Source organism: Microtus pennsylvanicus, chromosome 2 (genome assembly GCF_037038515.1).
Source record: "Microtus pennsylvanicus isolate mMicPen1 chromosome 2, mMicPen1.hap1, whole genome shotgun sequence".
In the NCBI taxonomy this organism is placed as follows: domain Eukaryota; kingdom Metazoa; phylum Chordata; class Mammalia; order Rodentia; family Cricetidae; genus Microtus; species Microtus pennsylvanicus.
Window position 1 is genome coordinate 13,805,165 of NC_134580.1, and position 22,547 is coordinate 13,827,711.

Consider the following 22,547-nt stretch of genomic DNA (forward strand, 5'->3'; position numbering starts at 1 on the left):
GAAATCTTTAATAAATAAATAAATTAATTAATTAAAAAAAAACAAACCACAAAAAAAAGAAATAGGGGCCAGGTGTTAGCAGCACATACCTTTAATCCCAGCACCTGGGATGGGAGGCAGAGGCAGGCGGAACTCTATGAGTTCAATGCCAGCCTGGTATACAGGACAGTTAGGGCTGATACACAAAAACCAAAAAGAAAAGAAACAGGTCACTCTGCAGGTAACCCTCTCTCAAGAATGAGATGGAATACCAGTAAGGAAGAAGCGACTACACTATCACCCAACAGAGGCAGAAATACACCATCTTTTCACCGCTAGTATAAGGGCAGGTGTGTATGTGGTCAGAGAACAACTTGGGGGTCCTTCCTAGCTTTCTGCCTTCTTTAGGCCAGGATCTTTCTGACTGGCCCAGGAGTTTCTAGTCTCTGCCTCCCATCTCTCCATGGGTGCCCTGGGATCATAGACATAAGTTACCATCCCTGGCTTTATGTGGATTCACTCTCGCATGACAAATGCTTTACCCGCTGAGCCACCTCCGAAGTCTCGATGCCCTTATTCTTCATGGCTCCAAACCGGAAGGGTGCCAACTGTCCTTCAGCACCAGTGGGACGTGTTCAAGGTCAAGGATGAGGCCCACCTTTCCCAAGGTGAAATTTCCTCTCCTTCCCAACTTGAAGAGAAATTTTGTCTAGGATGGGTGTTGGATTATAACAAGTGCTTTTTCTATAGATATTGACATGGTTGCATGATTCGTGTCAACGTGGTGAATCACACCGATTGATTTCCAAATGTTAAGCTGATCTCGGAGTCTGATAACGGGTCCTACTTTGTCATCACCTAGCGTTCTTTTTATATACTGCTGGATTTGGTTCCATATTCGGCATTGCAGATTTCTGTGTCTGTATTCATGAGAGATAGTGAATTGTAATTTTCTTTCTATTTTTTTCCCCACATAGTCTACAAATATCCCACAACACTGATGTGTCTCCATTCAAGCTCACACAGTGATCCCAGATTTATGGTACTCATGCCTGTCTTTCTTCATCTCCTGTCACTCCTACTCAGGATTTCAGGATCCAGCTTTGAGGGACATGGCACAGTATCACCTTTGAGAACATTCTCTCAGTGACTTAACTTCCTCTTACTAGGCATTACCTCCTAAAAGGTGCACCGTGTCCCCACAGCACCAAATGCTAACTTATAGTTGCAAATAAATTGCCTTATTATAGCTCTCCTGTGGACCTGGGTAGACCATCTTTTTCTCCTCCTCTTCTTCTTTTTCTTTTTCTTCTTCTTCTTCTTCTTCTTCTTCTTCTTCTTCTTCTTCTTCTTCTTCTTCTTCTTCTTCTTCTTCTTCTTCTTCTTCTTCTCCTTCTCCTTCTCCTTCTCCTTCTCCTTCTCCTCCTCCTCCTCCTCCTCCTCCTCCTCCTCCTCCTCCTCCTCCTCCTCCTCCTCCTTTTCCTCCTCCTTCTTCTTCTTGGTTTTTTGAGGCAGGGTTTCTCTGTGGCTTTGGAGCCTGTCCTGGAACTAGCTCTTGCAGACCAGGCTGGCCTTGGACTCACAGAAATTCACCTGCCTCTGCCTCCCAAGTGCTGGTATTAAAGGCATGCGCCATCACCGCCCAGGACAATTTTCTTTTCTTGTTTACTTTCAGTTAAAAGGGTAACACTGCCTTTATAGAATGAATTAGTAAGGATTCCCTTTCCTCTGCATTCAGAAAGAGTTAGTGTAAAATGAACTTGATCTTTTTTCCTCCTGGAATGTCTGACGTAATTCACGTATTTGTCGTTGAGGCTTCTTGCTTTCACTCCCTTCCTAAGGCAAGAGCTGCATAGTGTATGTGGAATGCGGAGGCAAGTGCTACAAATCTGGCTGGTTTCCAGGCCGCAAATAAGTACGCAAATGGGGTTTATGGCTGAAATTGCAGGCATATATTCAAACGTCTCGAAGGCTCTGTAGTTCCTGCTGCAGCCCTTTGCTCTGCTGTCCCTGGCTCCACACTGGGCTAGGACAAGAAGAAGGTGATAGAGGACACTATAAAGCTGAAACAGAGACAAGCTGGTCTAAACTCTGCAGACTATCCACTTCTACCTGCGTGGAGCTACTTGCTTTAAAGTCAATTGACTGTAAAACTCACCAGTTAGCAGTGGCAAGTGGTAGAGGGTATAGCAAGCAGTGGCACGCACTGCAAGCGGTGGCACGCATAGCGAGCGGCGGCACACCCCTGTGCTCTCAGTTGCTTGGGAGGGTAGGTGGTAGAATTACTTAAACCTTACAAGCTCAGAGAAAACTAGTGAGGCCCTTTTTCAAACACCTACCATCTCTTGACCACCAGTCTTAGAATTGAAAGTACAGCTCAGCAGCAGAGTGTTAGGCTAGCACGCACAAGGGCCTGCGTTCCACCCCAGCCTCATACCCACAACCACCAGAGTATAGATGACATCCATTTTATGTGTCACAAGTGACAACGGATGAAGTTGGTTACATGTGTGCAGACCACAGACAACTTTCCCTTCCCACACAAAAGCCACTTAACCGAATTCTTGGGGGGGGGTGAATTTGAGTCTTGCTTTCCTATCTCCAGAGATGGCTGCCTCCTGAATAAACAGTCTTTCTTGTGAGACTCATTCCTGTGATTGACAGCCTGTGCAGTGAGCAAAAGTGACCCATTTTCTCCAACACATTCCACCATTGTTTGATTGAGACAGCATCTCACCCAGGCTATCCTGGAACTTACTGTGTAGCCTACGCTAACCTTGGACCCAGCTACGTCATCCCTCCTAGTTCTGGGGTTGCAGACATATGCTGTCATGACCAGCTAATACTCCCAGCTCCAATAGCTTTTAGAAATTAAAACTAATTATGTATGCGTATATCTGCTCATGAGGCTATGGGCCAATGCCTGATGTCCTCCCTCTCCACCTTATTTTGTGAGACAGTACCTCTCACTGAACCATTTCTAGCAGACTGGTTCCCATACTCTGCTTTTGAAGACAATGCAAGGAAATGTCATCTGGAAATATTTCCATTTTGAGTGACAAATTTAAAGCCAGCAAAGGTGGATGGGCATGGAAGTACACATCTGTAACCCCAGCAATCAGGAACAGAGGCAAGCAGATCACTGGGAGAGTCTGAAACCAGCCTGGTCTACACCGTGAGTTCTAGCCCTGCCAGGCTTATAAAACAAGATCTTGTCTCCAAAAGCAAAAACGGAGTCTGGGTTGTAGCTCAGTGGTAGAGGCTTGCCTGGCACACACAAACTCCTGGTTCAAACCCCATGTGTGGCCTAAAATCAGGCTTGGTGGTATATGCCTACAGTCTTAGCACTCGGGAGATGGAAACAGGAGGCTCAGAAGTTGGAGGTCAGCCTGGGCTACACGAGACCCTGCTCGTGGGGACCTGCTGCTTTGCTAAACACATGACCCAGGAGTGTGGAGTGCTAGCAAGTACCCCTCTGTTTGTGAAGTGTGGAGGCACACAGGCAGTAAAGCCCTCATCAAAGTCTTGCAAGTGACTTCAGTGTTTGAAGTCCCATGCGAGGACTTATGTATTCTGAATTCTGTGTCACTATGACTCGATTCTTTCTTGTTTCACTAAAGTAGACCTCATCTCTTTATGGTCTGTTTCATTTTCCATGAAGCTTTGAACAGTATATTTTGATTTCAGAATGAAGTCATAAGACCTCAGAATCGTCAACAGATGGTCTCTTTCTAGAATCTGAGTGTGTGTCAGGGGTGTTTTATTAAAGGGATTTTGCTGTGTAGAGGGAGATTAGGCACAAATGAAGCTTGCCATAAAACACACACATGCTCTCTGGGGAATGTCTCTGTTTTGATTGCAGGGTTCAGTCCTGGCAGGGTGATGATAATGATATTTTTAGCATATAGATAATTTTCTTTTCTGTTTTTCAATTTGGGTTTGGCTTTTGTATGCTTGTCCTAAATCTCTGTTGTGACTTCAGTTTGCCCAAATTTACCTTGAAAACTGGCATTTGGGATTAGCCTTGAGACTCTGAGGTGGTGCAGACTTCCAATTTGCTTCATGCATTTTGTGCACTCGTGGTTCCAACGTGCTTTTGTGCCAACAGTGAACACGTGCTGGGATGCAGGGTGGTTTTGGAAAGTGCTTGAGACACGTACTTTTAACTAATCCATTGCAGGGGTGGGGTGGGGGTTGGGCAGAAAGAAAGAGACAGCATTTTCCAGAATATTGGCTCAAAAGCAGTTTACCCAATTGTCGGCTTTCAAATGCTTTGAGTGAAGGATTTTTCTTCCCGGAACAGGCCCTTGGTTTTGTTCATTCCTTCATTTTAGTTCCTAGCTCAGGGTCCAGTAGAGGTGGATTATTTGAACATGTCTTTTTCTAAGAGATATGTTACATGGGCAGTTCCTGGAAGCAGAAGTCACACCTCATGACAAAGGGACTATCTGTCTATCAATCATCTATCTATCTATCTATCTATCTATCTATCTATCTATCTATCTATCTATTTATCTATCTATCTCCACCCTCCCTCTCTTCCTCTCCTCTCTTCCTCTGTCCTTCCTTCTTTCCTTCCTTTCTCTCCTCCCCTTTCTCTTTCTTTGAGACAGTGACTTAAGTTCAACTGGTCTTGAACTCAGGATGTAGCCAAAGACAGCCTTAAACTTCTGGTCCCTTTTACCCCCTCCTTCTGAGTGCTAGGATTGCAAACTTCTGCCACCACAGCCTGGTTTTATGCCGTGCTAGGGGCTTAGGAACTGAACCCAGGGCTTTGTGCACACCAGGCACACTCTCTGCCAACTTGGTTTCATCCTTAGCCTATTTTTTCCCCCTTCCTTCCTCCCTCCAAAATAGAATTTATAAACTTGGTTGAGACATTGCCTTGAAATTAAAGCAGCTGCTTAGGCTGGAGGGAGAGACTTCTCCATTGGTGCAGAGTTCCTGAATAGGGCTTGTGCCCTCTCTGTATTCCTCTGAAGAAAGAATCTATTCAGCCATAGAGTGCAGAGAGGACCATTGGTGGCAGCTGTCTGTTGCATCTCTCTTTCTTCTAAGGACCACAGTCATATGTATTCTTTCTGGAGGCCTACGTGGCCCCCAGCTGAGGTCACCTGTATCCCATTCTCTGAGTTTCCTTGTCCCTTTTGCATCCTTTTGATGTGGACTGATCTCTCTGCAGTCAGTCCCGTTTTCTTCACAGCCTGTGTGTGCACACGTATGTGGAAGCCCGACGTGCATGCCGGGAGTCTTCCTCCGTCACTCTTCTGCCTAACTCATTGAGGCAGGGTCTCTTCGCCAAACTTAGAACTGATATGGCTTGTCTTGCCAGCGATCCCACCTCCAGCGTGAGGAGGCTGGAGTTGTCAGCCTCCTTCTCTCCCTCTTCCCCCACCCCCGTTAAGTATTTCTTGCTGACTTTCTCTGACTTCCTGTTTCCTGTGTTCTGTTATACCCAACCTATCAGTAGTCTCATCCACGAAGCTCTTAATTTTTGAGTCGTAGAATGTTATTTTAGCGTTTTTTTTTTCTTCAAAGATTCCAACTTGGATTTCCCATTGCGAAGCCTCACTCTTGTTACCTTGCATAGATTGCCTCATCCGCTAAAGTCCACATCTGTATCCTTCAGATTCTCCACCTCTAGCTGGCCTCTTTCCTTCATTGTGTGCCAGATTTCTCTAGCTCTTTCTATGCCTAATATTTTTTAATGGAATCCTGGACGTTATATATCAAAGCAAAGAGGTTCTGGACAATGTCTTTCTCTCCAGGCATGGCTCTTCCTCCTCTCCTAAAAATGTTTAGGATCCAAAGACAGAAGCTAAATATAAAACTGCCCCCCTTTTTGAGACAGGGTCTTAGTGTGCAGTTCTGGCTGCCCTAGAACTCACTCTGTAGACCAGGCTGGCCTCCCACTCAGACCCACCTGCTTCTGCCTTCCGAGTGCTGGTTTAAAGGCGTGCACCGCCACTGACTGGCTCCTCATAGTCTCTTCACCGAGAACTTGGTGGATCTCCGTCTCCTCTGCCCTTGAAGGTTCATTGCTGCTCAGCTCTCTCTGCTCCACAGAGGCTGAACGCCACAGATGTGCCTCCAAGGCAAACAGGCTGGTCACCCCAGTCCCCTCCTGGACTCTCGGTGCCTTCTCCTTGTGATTTCTCAAGCGTTCACTACTTTCTTCTTCCTCTGTAAGAAGCTGGGAGAAGCCCCATCCTTGGCCCCAAGAAAGACTAGGGGAGGACTAGGGAGGTGGTTCAACCCTCAGGACTTAAACCTAGATTTCCAGCACTTAATGAAAGCCAAGTATGGGAGGACATGTCTACAACCCAGCATTTGTGGGAGGGGGGTGGTCACAAAGAGACAATGAGTCCCCAGGACTCAGGTTGTAATTGTAAGTGTATCTCGCCTTTCTTCCTTCCTTCCTTTCTTTCTTTCTTTCTTTCTTTCTTTCTTTCTTTCTTTCTTTCTTTCTGTGTGTAGGTACCAGAGCTGGAGTTACGGATGACTGTGAGCCACCAGATCTGGATTCTGGGGACCAAACTCAGGTCCTTTGTAAGGTAGTGCACATGCCTCAGTGAATTTCTGACCTTCATAGTGCCCTTTCATGGAGGCCAATGTTTACTGATGTTTACTTCTGTGCCTGGGATAATTCTTGGAGCCAGACTCAATGGTTGTTGTCTGTCATCCCAGCACCTAGGGAGCTGAGGAAGGAGGGTTATGAGATTGAGATTAGCCAGGAATATATAGTGAGACCCTGCCTGGGGCAGGGCCCAGCTCCTGGCACACAATAAGTGCTCAGTAAAGCGTTTGGTGTGGTATATAGATGAATGAACAAGCTGTTCACTCTATGTGCAAAGAGGCTGAAGGTGAAAGAGAAAGGAGCAGACAGAAGGGTCCTAAGGGCTGGCTAGGCACGGCAGTCTGTGGTCCTGGACCTAGTCCTTTAGACCGGGAGAAATCAGCAGGGACATAGCAAGATCCCTTTCCTCTTGTCCAACTATCCCGAGCGCCATGACAGGAAGGGAGGATGTAAGGCCACATCTAGAAACATCTCAGTCCCCAGGACAGCGCTCCAGCTGGGCTGGATCCCTTGGTGAGACCTCGGGATGCCTGCAGTGCTTGCATGGCCACACCCACCTGCCCTGCCAAGCTTCAAAGACAAACAAGGCAAAGTCAAGCCTGGAGGAAGTGAGGAAGAAGCCCAAGCCTGCTGTCTAAGCTGTGAGGTCTAGATGAGGGCCTCCATGATGCCCTGGGTGGCGCACATGCCCAGATGCAGAGTGCAGGCACAGGCACTGTGTGATGCTTGCGAGAGGGTAAGAGGTTTAAAGAGAACAGTGAGTTGATTGTGTGCCAACAGACTGTGAGGAGCCTGTCCCCCTCCCCCATCAGGGCTCGTAGAGGCATACATGTATAACAGCTAAAACCTATGGTACAGGGACTGAGATAGCCCAGCTGGTAAAGTGCGTGCTGCAGGAAGACCCCAGTCCTACTCCCATGCACAAGCTGGTCACAGTGGTGTGTGTCTATCACATCAGCCCGGGGAAGTGAGAAAGGAAACCAGCCCCTGGGGCTTGCTGATCAGTTGCCTAGCCTAATCAGCCACCTCCAGGCTCAATGAGAGATCCTGTCTCAACAAATTAGATATATGGGGGCGGTGGTGGCTGGAGAAATGGCTCAGGGGTTAAGGGCACTGCCCTGGATTAGGATCCAGATTCAGTTCCCAGGGTACACCCGGTGACTCACAATAAAATCCTGTCCCCTCTTCTGGTTTCTGAGGCCACCAGAAATGCCTGTAGTGCACAGACATACACGCAGGGATAATACCCATGCACATAAAATAAAACAATAGTATTTTAAGAAAGCCAAGATGCCGAGGCGTCTCTCCAAGATGTTGCTATCTTTCTGCCTCAGGTGCCTCCCTCATCTCCCTCTGCCCCGTGGACCTTTTCATATCCTTTGCTTCCAAGGTTCAGGATCTTCGGGAAGACTTCCGAGCTCTTCGCCCATCGCCTCCTCCACCATCATCACAGCCAGCTCTTCGCAATCCGGTCCCAAGAGCCTGGTTAAAAACTTCACACACGCTGTCTTCTGGAACCCTCCCAATGCTAATAGGCGGATGATGCCATTGTGTTTTTTAATGAAGAAGCCACAGTAGCTCAGGGAAAGCAATTGTCTTGCACAGTTACTCAGCCAGTGGGAAGAAGAGGTTGCATCCAAGTGCAGACCTGCCAGAGCAAAGCTTGCTCTAAACCACGGTAACACATGACAGCCAAGAGAAAGTGGCCATGGTCTCCAACACTGTCTCTAGCTGCTCATCCCTGACCCTTGGCCTTCAGGATCCTACCCAGGAGGCCAGGAGAGAACCTTTTTTTTTAATTTTCATTACTGTATGTGTATGATGTGTGTACCGAAGTGTGGTGCAGGCCTAGCATGGCATGCGTGTGAAGCCCAGAAGACAACTTTCAGTTCTGTCCTTCTGTCACGGGTTCCAGGGACCAAGTTCAAGTTGTCAGGCTTGCACAGCAAGTGTCTTAACTGCTGAGTCATCTTTCGGACCATCACAAGGCAAACTTTGTTCAGGGTCCTCTGAGGAACCCTCACTTCCTGCAGGGTGAACTTCTCAGGATCCCCACAATTCTGCCTAGCTCCATCTCCCCCTGCTTTTCAGGGCCCAGCACAGAGCTGGTGTGTGTGTGTGTGTGTGTGTGTGTGTGTGTGTGTGTGTGTGCATGTGTGTTCGTGTTTGTCTAATGAGTGAATCCAGTCCAGAGTGAGTGGATCTGGAAGCAGACCTGGAGTGGAGGGATTCGAATCAGTACTGACTTGGTGACTTAATAAGGTTATGCTCCCAGCCCAGTCTTTTCACCCTTTTTGACCGTCTGTTTTCTCATCCATAGGTTGGGGGCAATGAAGCAATGAGAGATGGAAAGACCAGTTAATTCTGTAGTTAGTCGTGAGGTTTGGTGAGGGTGCTTCAAGCCCAGGTCCAGGGACAAGGGCTTTGGCCCTGCCCCTTGCTCTGCCAAGTGTACACGTTTACAGCCATAGCTATCACAGAGTCTCCCGAAACATAGGACAATAATACAAAAGGTCATGGAGTTTCTTCAGAGAATACTCTAGCAGAATCCCCTGCCCCCCACTGGCAGTTCAGCTGATCTGAACGTTGTGAGCGCCTCAGGGGTTCCTCCATTTCTGCAGCTGGAATCTATGAGAAAACTCCAGGCCTTTAATTGGAACCATGTGTCCTTCCAGCAAACAGCAGGTGGCTGGGCCAACAGAGAAAGGTGAGCATCGGAACAGTATGTGTCCTTTGACCTGTTCATCCGACTTCTGGGAATCAGTCCTAAAGAAATAACTCCAAATATGGGGAGGCTTATGAACAGATAAGACTCCTTGCAGTATTTCTCAGGACAGCAGGGGAGAGGGCACTGAGGAGGAGGAGGAGGGATGCTGCTCCACCTGGCGGGTTGATGCCTCAAGTGGGAGTGGCCAGGGAGCTCCAAGGCGACACTGGAGAGTCCAGGGAAAAGTTCAAGTTCAGAACCGCGTACCCCCGTGATGAACTATGGAAGCCACATCAAAAATACCAGAATGAGCTCGCTGCAGCTCCAGTTATGTCAAGAGGGAGGCATTGTAGGAGATCTTTGTTTCCATTTCTCCAAGAAAGCTTTGTTTTCTCCAATATGGTTCTGGTTAAAAGTGTATTGTAAATAAAGAGCCATTAAGAGCAAAGAAGGAACGGCTAGTTTTCTCAGAGAGAGAGAGAGAGAGAGAGAGAGAGAGAGAGAGAGAGAGGTTTTTAAGTTGGTGAAAAACAGTTTCTGCAAACTCTCTGACCTGCTTTAAATTTCTTTTTCTTTCTGCAGACAGTGGAAGCCCATCCTGGCTGATGCTAATAAGTAGAACATGTTGCAGGGAAAAATACTCAGGGAAGCAAGACAGATCAGTGCTACCTTCCTAACTTGGCTGTATTTCCTTCCAGGCTCAGTCTCCCCCCACCCATGTGTGTGTGTATGTGTGCACGTGTGCTTGTGTGCGTGCGTGCGTGTGTGCATTCTTGTGGAATCAGGACTAATGTTGGTGCCTTCCTTCATTACTCTCCATTTTGTCTCCTGAGACCAGGTCTTTCTTGATGAGCCTGGAGCTCATCAGTCGGCTGAACTGGCCCTCTAGCAGGCCCCAGGGATCCTCCTGCCCTGCCCTCCCAGTGCAAGGCTTGCAGGAGGCCACACTGCACCTAGCTTTTATGGGGATGCTTTGGGTCCTCATGTTTGCCTGGCAAGCACTTAACTCCCTGAGTCATCTCCTCAGTCCCAATATTCATACTTATTTCAGCAAAGGCAGTGTACACACACAATCTTAACTTCTTCTTGATTTTTATTCTATTTAGATAAGTTTATTTCAGCAGATTTCCTGTTTACAAATGTGAAGAGCTTTACCATATTTCAAGTGGGGGATGTTGTATTTATGTGACCGTCCCTGTATGACATATTTCCTTATTTCCTCGTATTTCTTTTTGTGATTATGTTTCTATAAGTCTCATGGTGATAAATGTTTGTACATAAAGCTCCTGTAGTTGCCCACAATAAACATGTAAAATCATACAACTTTGATTTATACCAGCAATGACAAATTAAAAAAACATGGAAAAATATTCCACTCAGAATGGCAATGGATTATAAATTCTTAGTACTAAAATCGTAAGGATGGAGGTGTGAGTTCAGAGCCACAGTTGAATATATGCTTAGCATGCCCAACCCCTAGTGCCAATGTGAGGATGGCAGTGGTGGTGATGATGATTGTGATGATGGTGGTGGTGATGGTGATTGTGATGACGGTGATAGTGGTGCCTATTTTGATGGTGAAGATGGTGATGATGGCGATAATGGCGATGATGGTGATGATGGTGATTGTAGTGATGGTGATGAAGTTCTCCCACACACAGATGAACCTGGAGGACATTACACTCAGTGAAATAAAACACCCTCAGAAAGAAAAATATCTTGTATCTTTTTTTTTGTTTTTTCGAGACAGGGTTTCTCTGTGGTTTTGGAGCCTGTCCTGGAACTAGCTCTTGTAGACCAGGCTGGTCTTGAACTCACAGAGATCCGCCTGCCTCTGCCTCCCGAGTGCTGGGATTAAAGGCGTGAGCCACTACCACCCGGCAATATCTTGTATCTTGAAGGTCATTTAAAAAATTACTGAACACTTATGAATAGAATGAATGATGTTTACCAGGCCTGGGGGGGCAGGCAAGGAAGTGAGGGGATTTAGGGCAAAGGTTTCCAAGTTGCGGACTCAGGATTAATAAGTTCAGAGCTTTCTATAGTGGAAGTTTTGCTAGAGAGTACACTTTAGACACTCTAGCTATCCAGTAGCTAGTTAGATATTATCAGACTTGGAGGACTGGGGCCCTTGCATTGTTATGAACAGCAAAACAAAGATTGGGAGAATAAGGCTCAAGTCATATCTCTGACCACGGAAGGATAAGTGACATCCTGGCTTGCCCAGAACCATTAACTGAACTCTACAGTTGAAGAGTTTCTGATTAACAGAAAAGATATGTCAATTCAAGCCCAATGTGGTGGTGTATGCCTTTAACCCCAGCTCTCGGGTGGTGGGGCTAGGCAGATCTCTGTGTGTTTGAGACCAGTTTGGTCTACAGAGTGAGTTTCAGGACAGCCAGGGCCTCACAGAGAAATCCTGTCTTGAAAAACAAAAACAAAACCCCAAAACAAAGCAAAAAGTCAATTCAAATGGGCCTGTCAATCACCAGGACAGGACAAAATCCCTCAGGAAAACTGCCAGTCCTGGAGAGTTCAGACAAGAACCTACCTATCTGATAATTTTTTAAAATAAACATAGAGATGAACCTTCACCTGGTTTGTGTTGAGAAAAGAGATAAACGTAAGTGACAAAAGGAAAGCTAAAACCTAGGAGGCATGAAGGAGAGAGGAGGGGCCACACAGCGGGGCGGAGGAACCCTTTTCTGTGTTCTTGGCACACCTGCTGTTCTAGGTTGATGTCTGACTTTGCAAGTTCATAAAATAAACCACTTCCCTTTTGCCACTTTGACTCTCTGGTCCTCGCTGATGACGAAGTGAGTCCTGGACAATTGGTCAGCTCCAGAACTCCACATGGCTCTCCCTCCTCAGAGCCGGCATTACAGACGCCTGAGGCTGTGCCTGGCTTTTCATGTGGATCCTGGGATCTGAACTCAGATTCTCATGTTTACATGGCAAGCGCTTCACCAACAGAGTGCTCCCCAGTCCTTCCATGCCTCTTCTTGTAAAGACCTCAGTCTGAACCCAAGGGGACCCCCTTCATGCAGTCACCTTTATGGCCTTGTCTCCTACACAACCACCTGAGCTCCTAGGGCTAGGATATAAGCATGTGAACTTAGGGAGCCCCTTCCCTTCCTCCACCCTGAACAATGGCACTGTGCCAGGTGAACTCTATGGGAGATGAGAGCACAGGTCCAGCCCTGCCAGGTGTGCATGTGAACCCCAATTTGTGGAACTAGCAGCCCCTTTGGGAATGCTGCCTCCCTCCCTGTGAGATCCGGGAGGCACCCTCCTTCTAGCCAGCTGTTTTAAGTGAAGTGGGATCAAAGGCCTGGCCTGTGCTGGGACTGGACACATGGAATCCTCAGATAGATGTGTAAGATGGGCCAGGCAGGGAGCTAGGCGTGCAAACACCATTGCCAAATCCTGTAACTGGAGACTGCTCATTCATTTCCTGGCCACCTAGCCCAAATAATCACACAAAAATTATATTTATTACAATACCATTTGGCCAATGTCTTGGGCATATTTCTAACTAGCTCTTACATCTTAAATTAACCCATTTCTATTATTTTATATTTTATCACGAGGCTCATGGTTTGTTACTTCTTGCTTCTTGGGCAGTTATATGGCTTTTGCCTCCTTTGGCAGCTACATGGTATCTCCTTGACTCTGCCTACTCTCTATATCTCTCTTCGTATTTCCTGCCTGGCCTTACTCTGCTAATCCATTGGCTGAAACAGCTTTACTTATCAACCAATAAAAGCAACGCATATACAGAAGGACATCCCACAACAAAATCCTAATGCTGGTTCCATCCCTCACAGTCATCCTTTCTGTGGAGGCCCCTGACTCTGGTCACTGTCCCATGCTGAAGCCCTCACCCACTATTTATCCCCAACACTCCCACACCTGCCTGAATACAGCCTGCTCCTCACTAGTCCGGGCTGTGTTCTCCTCTCTGAGGCCTGTTCCTCTGCCCCCTGAACTTGTTTCCTTCCTGTTGGTGTCAGGGCCAGTGTTGGGTCACCTCCTCCAAGAAGCTTTCTCTGATTACTTCATGCTTCCTCGGACCCCGGGGTCTGCCCAGTGGTTTAGAGTTGTCGTTGGATGTGGAGAAGCATACAAAAACAACCAGCATGTTTGTGTTACCCAGAAGCCCATTGAGAGACGTCACTCCAGGACTCTGCCCTCCCATCCCAGACTCCAGGCCTTCTCACCATAATAAGGAATGTGGCCCTTGGGGGAGCCTTGGATGAGGCTGCGATGTGCGGAGGCACAGGTGCCAGGGTGGGCTCTGTGGCAGGAGCATCTGCTGGTACCATTCATGTTTTGCATATATGGTGTCATTCATTGCTTTCTGCAGCCCACATAAGGTCACCCCATTCTCTGAATTTCTCACCCTGGTCATGACTGCCAATGACCATCCCAAGAAGAAAAGGTCCCTAAAGAAGGAGAGACTAAAAAGGCCGTGAGGTATCATGTGCCCAGGCCTCCTCCCAGTCTGCAAGGTAGCAGTGGCCCAGCAACAATCCTGGGGACTGGGGTCTCTCAATGCCTCATGTAAAGGGCAGAGTAGAACACTGGTCCTAGAAGTAGGTATAGTGTCACCCAGGGCTCCCATTGAAGTCCGAGTTTTCCTTAACTTGTGGCAGCACTGGGGTATTCAAGCCTCCACAAGGACTTCTGAGCACAGCAGAAGAGGCAGGCCATCCCTGCTCTCCAGGAACCCATGGGCTAATGGACACAAAAGTCAACCCACTTAGGGAGAAATAAAGGAACATGAGGGGATTGGAGGCTTGGGGTTCGGGAGGAGTTGGGTCAGGGTAGGGGACATCCAGGCCCAGCATGGGAAACAGGAAGGCCTCTCAGAGGTGCATCTTGACTGAGGCACGAAGCAAGAAGCCAGCTGCTTAAATGTAAGGCCATGAAGCCTTTGAAGCTCCCTTGAAGAGGGCTTAGAAACCAGATGGAAGCCAATAGTCGAATTGCACCCGAGGCTCCCTGCCTGGGAGGTTCCCTGCCTGGGAAGGGCCTCCGCCTGCTTCGGTAGAGACAGAAAGCAAGGGCAGGGCTTAGGTGCTCCGGGAGCCTTGCAAAGGCCATGGGGCCGTGAAAGAGGTGTGAGGGATGTGAGGCTGAGATGTGAGGGGTGCACCGAGGTCAGAAAACCATGAGGGGGGCAGGCACGATTTCATATACAGAAATTCCAGGCAGCTGTGCTCCACAGCCTGGCAGCTTGAAGCCATTCATCTTGAGGGAGGGAGAGTTCGGGACAGCCTACCAGCGCCAGCTATGATCTCTCAAGCAGATGAAGAGCTTTTTGCTATCAGGAAAACCATCTGTTAATCTGGCTCTGGCGATGAGACGAAGCTGGACTGTCACACAGGCCATAACAAATGACTTCCTGCTAGGAGTGGGTTGCGTGATGGTATGGGTGTGTGTCATCTTGTCTAGGACCCAGGGTCAGAGGTCTCTGCTCTCGCTCTCCACATGGAACTTCTCTGAAGAGCAGCCTAATTTTATTTTCCTTAATTTTTCCCCCTCTGTGTAGCCCTGGCTCTTTTGGAACTTGTAGTAGATCAGGCTGGCCTCGAACTCAGAGATCTATCTGCCTCTGCCTCCTGCGTACTGGGATTAAAGGCATTTGCCACTACTGTCTGGCTCAGCCTCATTTTCTTAATTCTTTACTTTTATTTTTTTATTTGCAAAGTACAACCCAACATGCGACTTGTGAAGTTTTGTTGTTGTGTCTCCCAATAACATGGGGTCCTTCTTTGGACTGAAAACAAGAGCCAAAGAAACCCTTCTTCTTTGGACTGAAAACAAGAGCCAAAGAAACCTCACAATTTAATCTTTTTTTCTTTCAGTTGCCAAGAAATTCAGGGCCAAGTTGAGATACAATAATTATATCTCACTAGGTTTCTGGCATAATTGCTAGTCCAATCTAACTATGCATACCACAAAGGCTATTGATGGACATTGCATTTTTCTAGATTTTTTTGTTGTTACAACTAACTCTTCCATTGTAACAACTGAATAAAAGGAAGTAAGTCTCACAGAAGGATACAAATGGCCCATAGCCCATGAGAAATGATTGGTCCTTTCTGAACACGGAAATTAGGCTTTTGTTTGTTTGTTTGTTTTTGCTGGTGAAAATACCCTGCATGAAAAAACGCTAGCTCACACTGACTGGGAGGCAGAGACTCCACTTCTGGGTCCTTTTGACTGAATGTGAATTCCTCCCTCTCTGGCTTTCCAGGGCACCCATGCCAGGAACTACAGAGATGGCCCAGCCTAGAGCACAGATCTCACCCTGCCAGAGTTCTAACCAGGCAGAATCTGAACCTCCCACGACAGGAGAGCGGCCATTAGCTGTACCCACGGCACTCACAGAGTGTGTTCACTAGGTGTACACCCAAGAGCCTCGCCCAGACGGGAACACGTTTCTGCACTGCTGTTTGGTAGGAAACAGACACACCCAGATGCCAAGAGGAACTGGAACCAGGCGTGAGAGGACATGGAGTCCCATCCCAGGGACGCCAGCCTCCAGTCTGAGGTGAGAGAGTCGTCAGCTGTAGGACAAAGCTGCTCCCTGAGTCTCCCACACTCCAGTGGGCCGAGGTCGAGGCCTGACTGACTGCATGCCTGCATATAGTCAGAGAACATGGAACTTGAAATGCTAATCTAAATGACAGAGTGCACTCTCCAGTGACAGCGTATACTGGGGGTTGGCAGTGTGATGGGGCCGGGACTGCCGGGGTGAACTATCAAGGATTTGGAGACAAGGGTACATTTTTAACAGGAAGTGAGGGAGATTATATAAAGTACTCTGCAATAGTGATCTTTGGCCACAGATATCAGTCCCAAGGGTGGTGTCAGGGCGGCACTGCACAGGGTATTGTTATAGACATCCTCGCAGAAGTTTTTCTAGGCAAGGCTAGGGTGGCCTTTGTGCCAGGCTGAGGTTTTGGCAGCACCTCCTGGGATGGATGGCTCCTGTTACTGGGCAGTCATGTGTGAGCCCCTCCCTCATTCATGCCCTCCTGTTGATTCTTGTTATTGGGGTCTGACAGGAGTGACTCCATGCCGATCTGACAGCTTCCTCCTCCTCTTCTTCCTCTTCCTATTCTACTTCCCCTTCCTCGTCCTATTTTACTTCTCTTCTTTTTCTTCTCCTCTTCGTATTCCATTTCCTCCTTCTCTTTTTCTCTTGTCCTCCTCCTGTTTGAGGTAGAGCCTCACTATGTCTTCCAGGCTGTCCTCCTATTCACATCTTTCTGCCTTTGCCTCCAAAGTGCTGGGATCACGTGTGTGCGCTCGCTGTGGATACAGGGCAACTGATGCTTTGCATTTTGTGGAGACTGTGTGGGAATGCCTGGTCTTTGGATAGACAGCCCCCGTCAACATCTATATAAAGCTCAGGCCTTCAGTCTTTCCTAGGACATCTGAGAACTGGGGTCTACCTAGAATGGAATAAGGAACCCGAAGTCACACAGGATTTGGGGACTGCGGTTTTCCTGAAACTAGTCTGATTCAGATCATTTTGTGAACAGAGATATTGAGTCTGGGGCCAGGCTGGAGCAGGAGAGTTGGACAGTGGGGAGGAGGTGGGGATTGACACTGTGCTGCCGTGCAGTGGGGGCCTTTGCTTACTGTCCATGACTGACAGTAAGTGAACCACAGAGTTCTAGGCAGGGACCCTGTCACAGGGTTTTGTATTCTTTACCCTTTCAACTGATTCAAGCCCTATCACCTCATTTAACAGATGAGAACTGCAGGCAGATTTTTCACTGGGACCGTAGGTTCCTCAGTAATGGCATGGAGACTTATTATTAATTATGAAAGCTTGGCCGATAGCTTAGGCTTATTTCTAACCAGCTCTTATAACTTAAATTAACCTTTACTTTCTGCCTAATGGCTTTATTACCTCATCTCCATATTGCCCATCCTGCTTGCTCTGCATCTCCTGGCATCTCCGCCTTCTTCTTCCCAGCATCCTCGCTGTCCCCCAAACAAACCCTGCTTGGCTATTGGCTGTTTAGTTTTATATTAAACCCTTCTTACAGTGTAAAGGAATATTCCACAACAGAGGACACAATGCACCAAGTGGATGAGTGATTCACAGAGGCTCCCAGAGCCCGGAAGTGGTCTATCCTGCACTGGACTTGGGTGCTCTAACACAGAGCCGTGCATTCCCGTCATTCTTGGTTACCACCTCTAGCTCATCTTGGGGTTTCAGACTGGCACCTGTTTCCCTGACATCAGCTGACTGGCTTTCCCGGACACTAGGCGTGTGACAGGACGATCTGGAAAAGCTGTGTGGATGGGCTTGGGGCAAACACCTAAAAAATGAGAGAAGATGAGAATGAGAGTGAATGGCAGAGCCTGGTGAGGGCTGAGCACAGACCCAGGTCTCCTGCCTCCCCTCAGCCAACTTCTCTTGTCCTCCAAACTCTGCAACAACCACCAAATTAATAACAAAGTACTAAGGAGTCTCCAACCTGCTCACAGCTCAGAGGCCCCTCCTTATAGGCACCTGCACAAGCTCAGGTCTCCTAAACCACATGAAGAAAACCACTCCACCATCTTCTCCCATGCCAAAGCTTCTGAGCCTTCGCAGAGGCTGTTCCTTTCCTCCCTCTCTCCGTTTCTTTCTTGTTATGAGGTGATCTCACACATCCAACTCTATCCTTGACCTCACTATGTAGCTGGGGGGGTGACCTTGAACTTCTGATCTCCCCCTTTATACCTCCTAACTGCTGGGATTACAGGTGTGTACCAGGATATCTGTTTTATGTTCACTTTTGGGGATCAAACCCAGGGCTTTGTGTATGTCAGGCAAGCATTCTACCAACTGAGCCATACTTGAGCCTGCCTCATTTCTGGGAGGCCTCCTGAACCAAGGGTCAGTCATCGGGCCCTTTCCTGGTCTCTCTGCAAACCTCCAGCATTAGATATCTTTTGAGATGAGGTCTCATTCAGAGATAGCTGGACACAGTGGTGCACGCATATAGACAGACGTAAGCTACTTAGGAGGCTAAGGAAGGAGGTCACTGGAACCCAGGAAGCCAAGGCTAGCCTGGGCAACATAGCATGGCACCCCCCCCCTTCCAAAATCAAACAGAAGGACATATTTCATAATTGAACGGCCTGGTAAGTTTACATGCTTTGCCTATGTTAATTAAACCAGTCCTAAGCTGCTGCCTCCAGACATTGCCCACCCCAAGAGCACCAGTGTCCTTCCTTCTGACCTGCTCTGCCCCCCCCCCCAACTCCGACAGAACTATATAGCAAAAGTTCTTCTGTGGCTGGTTCCACTCTGCACCGTCAGAGTTGAATGTCCTAGAGTGTGACCTACTTCACATACTTATTCACTGTGGCTGATGTTGGGTGGCTCTCACAGGACACTACCAACACTATCTAGCTCACGTCTCTGTGTACAGACAGGCACGTTTATTCCAGCAAAGCCTAATCCCAGGGTTGAATCGCCGGTCCCACACAATCAGCTAAATGGTGTCCTAAGGGCTTCCGAATTTACCTGCACTGGGTTTGTTTTTAAGCTATTTGTTTACTAGTTTTTCTGAGATAGGGTTTGTCTGTATAGCCTCGGTTGTCTTGGAACTTGATTGTAGGCCAGGCTCAGAGATTTACCTGCCTCTGCCTCTCGAGTGCCCCACACCAGGTTAAAAGTATAATTTTTTTGGCATTGTTTTTATTTATTTTAAGTGAGTGCTGGAAATTCGAACTCAGGTCCTTATGTCTTCACAGCAAATGCCCTTACCCACTGAGCCATCTTCACAGATTCTTTTTTTTATTTTATTTTTAAATAAATCTATCTGTGAGTCCTCTAAACTGACTGACGGCCGCCATGCATTCTACACAAACTGGCTTTTGCTGGTCGGGCCTATGGTTGCTTGCCCTCCTGACCTGTCAGGTCAAACTTTTCCAGGAGACTTTTCCGGCTGTGGGGACCCCTGTTTTTGGGAGTCTGTTTGACCTGACTGACAGTCCTGGCGTGCCGGGTCGATCCTAGCCGCTGGTGCCAACCCCAGACTTGCCGATTGCCTGGGTTTCGCGCGGTTAGAAAGGAGCCCTTGAAGGGTGCGGGAGCTGGCACAGGGGAATTCCTGAGGGGCTTGGGATGCTTAATGCCGAGCCCCGCAGGGTCTGTGTGCTCGGCAAGCCTCCTTTGAGGGGCAGATATGATGTGGATCGAGCGTGGGGCGCCGCGCCTAGGTGGGTGGCGGGGCACGTCTCACAGCGAGACGCCCACCGTGCGTCCCTGCAGGAGAGCCTGGGTGGCGGTGCGCCCCCCGTCGCGCAGTGCCGGAGGGAGGGTCCCCGCGGGCCCCGCCCCCGCCGCGCCTCCTCCGGGCGGGATAATTGAACGCGGCGCGCAGGAGCCTCGCGTTGAGTGCTCAGGCCCGGCCAGAGCGTGCAGCCGCTGCCCTCCGCGCCTTTTGTCCACCGCCTGAACTCGCCGACCCCATGGAGCGCCCCGTCCCGCTGCCGCTGCTGCTGCTCAGCAGCTTCTCGCTGCTGGCGGCCCGAGGTAGGGGCGCCCCGGGCCCAGCCCCCCCCCCAGGTCCCCATCCGGGCCCCGCGCTCCCTGGATGTTTGCAGCTGTCGGTTCTCCGAAGCGCGTGCTCTGCGCCTCGCTGCGCCCAGCAGTCACCGCATGGCCCCCAGAGCTGCGTGGAATCCAGGCCCGCAACCTCCTCTCCCCAACCGCATTTCCGGCTTGGCCCTAATGCTCTCCTCTAAAACAAGGGGGACTTGTTTTAAATTCCTTCATCTTTCAAACAGATCCATCAGCCGGCTCTCGCAGCCACATTCTCTGCTTGTGGAGACAGCTAGAAGACCGCCCGCAGGGCCATGGGGGTGGGAAGCACTCTGCCCTGGAAGCAGCTTTTGTGCGTCTCTCCCACCGCCTCCAGCCCCTACCCTCGGATGGGGGATGTTGCACCCATCCTGCTCCTGAGCAAACATACAGGAAGGCAGGAGCAGTAAGTTCAGGGATGGGGGAGAAAAGAAAAAAGAAAACAGAGGACCGAACGGAAGGTTTTGACCACCTCCTCCCGGCTGGGCCACAGGAGTGCCCTCTAGCAGTTTGGTGGCCCAGAACCGCTTCCCCCAATCCAGAACCTTAGAGTGGACTAGAGTCCGCCTGGCTGTGCTTTTCTCAGTCCGTAATCCTCCAGGCCCTGGGGGCAGGCACTTCACCTTTACAGCGGAAAAGCTGTGTGGCTTCTGATCTGTACCTTTAACCTCTGTGACTGCGGGGCCACCAGGCAAGCCTGGATCTCCTGAGTCTTTGTTTCTGCAGGGGCCCAGTTCCAAACCACCCTTGCAATCTCTAATTCTTTATCTGCTGGTTAGTTTAGCTTCTTTTGAATTCTCCAATAGATACGCTCCTGGTCAAGAGGTCAGGAGTTGTAGAAAACTGCTGGCTGGAGATTCAGGGAGAGGCACAGGGAAGGGAGAAGGGCTGACTGGTTGTGCATCCTGGAGTTCTGGCTGTTCTGGGCACTGGCTGCAGCCTTGGCACATCTTGGGTCCCTTCTCAGGGTAGGAGACAGGGTAGGTAGGCTCTTAGCCCACTCTTCATGCCAAGAGCTTTGCAGCCCCTCAGAGCTTATGGGGGTGCTTCTTGGAGGAGGCTGTGTGCTTGGACCAGAGATGGTGAGGTGGGTGTATGCCAGACAAGGCATTTGAGTCAATGCCAGGGAGAGTGAAAACCAGAGAGGATTTTGATTTACAGGGGTGGAGGGGTGGGGGGGGACACATTGTTGTAAGTGGGAGGGACCTCTGATACCCACATACTGCACAGATAAGGAAACAGGTGGAGAGATGTGGGGCCCAAGGCCTCCGTGGCAGTTCTTTCCTGCCTACTGTTGGGGGAGTGTTTTTACCTGCCAGTGGGTGCTCACGGTGGTGTGTGAGCATCTGCGCTTGCTAACCTGGAGTCTCTCAGTGCTGCGAGCATCATTCATCCTTCATAGAAAAGCTTTGACCTGAAGCCAGCCAGAACAGAACATCTCCGGACCCATTTTGTTTCTTGTTGGGGGCACTGCCTTGAGTTTGGTCAGGTCGGTTTGGTGTGGTTTTGGGAAAGGGTTAGGAACTGCTTGGCTTCTTCCTGCAGCTTCCTGTAGCCCTGTAAGGTCAGGCCCCAGAGAGCTGTGGGGTTGGCAAGAAAGCTGCTATCTAATAAAGACCTTGGAGAAGACAGACAGACAGACAGTGTACCCTGTTGCTAATCCGCTGCCATTCATTTTGCCACCAATGGGCTATGTGGTCACCTATATGCAGCGGTCCCTCGTCTTTGCTGCATGGCTGTCCTGTGACTGATCTGTCCTGTTGGGCTTGGCTGCTCTGGGCCAGCTGAGGGTGTGGGGAGGGGGAGGTGTTGGGAGAAAACCCTTGTGTTTTCTCCAAGGCTTTCTTGGCCTCTGGCTCCAGCCTGCAGTTTCCGACTGATTAAAAGAAAGTCCTGTTGGGAGGGAGAACAAAGGCAGAGAGCACTTGGCAGAAACATGTGGCTGTGAGCTGAGCTCCTGGAAGTTTCCCAGTCAGGAGGTGGAGACTGGAGGCCGGAAGAAGGAAGATGAGACTGGGGGCTGGGGGACCCTGGAGCAGCATCAAGACCTCCAACACTGCCTTAGACTTCTTAACTCTGAGTTGCATGCTCACCCCTACCCCCTCATTGTGCTGCGGAGGGCAGGAGGACTCAGGAACCCAGCTACTTAGCACACTCATCGGGATACTTGGGTACCTATTGCTTTGGAAACCAGTTTTCCTATCTACAGAAGAATCCAGTAGGATGGCTGGGTGGTTCCCTGTTTGTGAACCTAGGTAACAAACTCCTGCTTGTGAGGTTGCCGGAAGGATTAAGGAAGAGAACCTGGGACTAAGTAGAATCAGAATTGCCGTTGTGTCTTTCATGTTCATGATTCGAAAGTTCTGCTGATATTGAACTTCAAACCCTTCTTGAAGGAGGCCCAATAAAGCCCCAGACTACAGCCCTCACAGCCAGCCCTGGTGGTGAAGGTCCGCAGAAACATTCGCTAAATAGCTGGCTAGGGACAGCTCAGTGCCAGACACTGAGGTTTCCCAGATGTGGCAGGGGATGAGACAAACTCAGCCCTTTCCCTTCATGTGGTTCAGAGCTTCCAGGAGATCCAGATAGATGAGCCAAGCCCTACAGGCAGAGTCAGGGGAGACTTTCTGGAGGAGGCATCGTGCAACTGTGGAAGAGAATCCGCCTCACCATTCACGGGA

General features: G+C 49.1%; 1 protein-coding gene across 2 annotated transcripts in view; it reads left to right on the forward strand.

Moving 5' to 3' along the window:
• Nucleotides 1–19,666: 19,666 nt before the first annotated feature.
• Nucleotides 19,667–22,547, forward strand: part of Fbln1 (fibulin 1) — a 72,755-nt gene continuing 69,874 nt past the window's right edge. For both annotated transcript variants that reach the window (XM_075960241.1, XM_075960242.1), the window contains exon 1: nucleotides 19,667–19,818. In XM_075960241.1, the coding sequence (XP_075816356.1) occupies nucleotides 19,755–19,818 (64 nt within the window). In that variant the 5' untranslated portion in view covers nucleotides 19,667–19,754. The remainder of the gene's footprint in view (nucleotides 19,819–22,547) is intronic.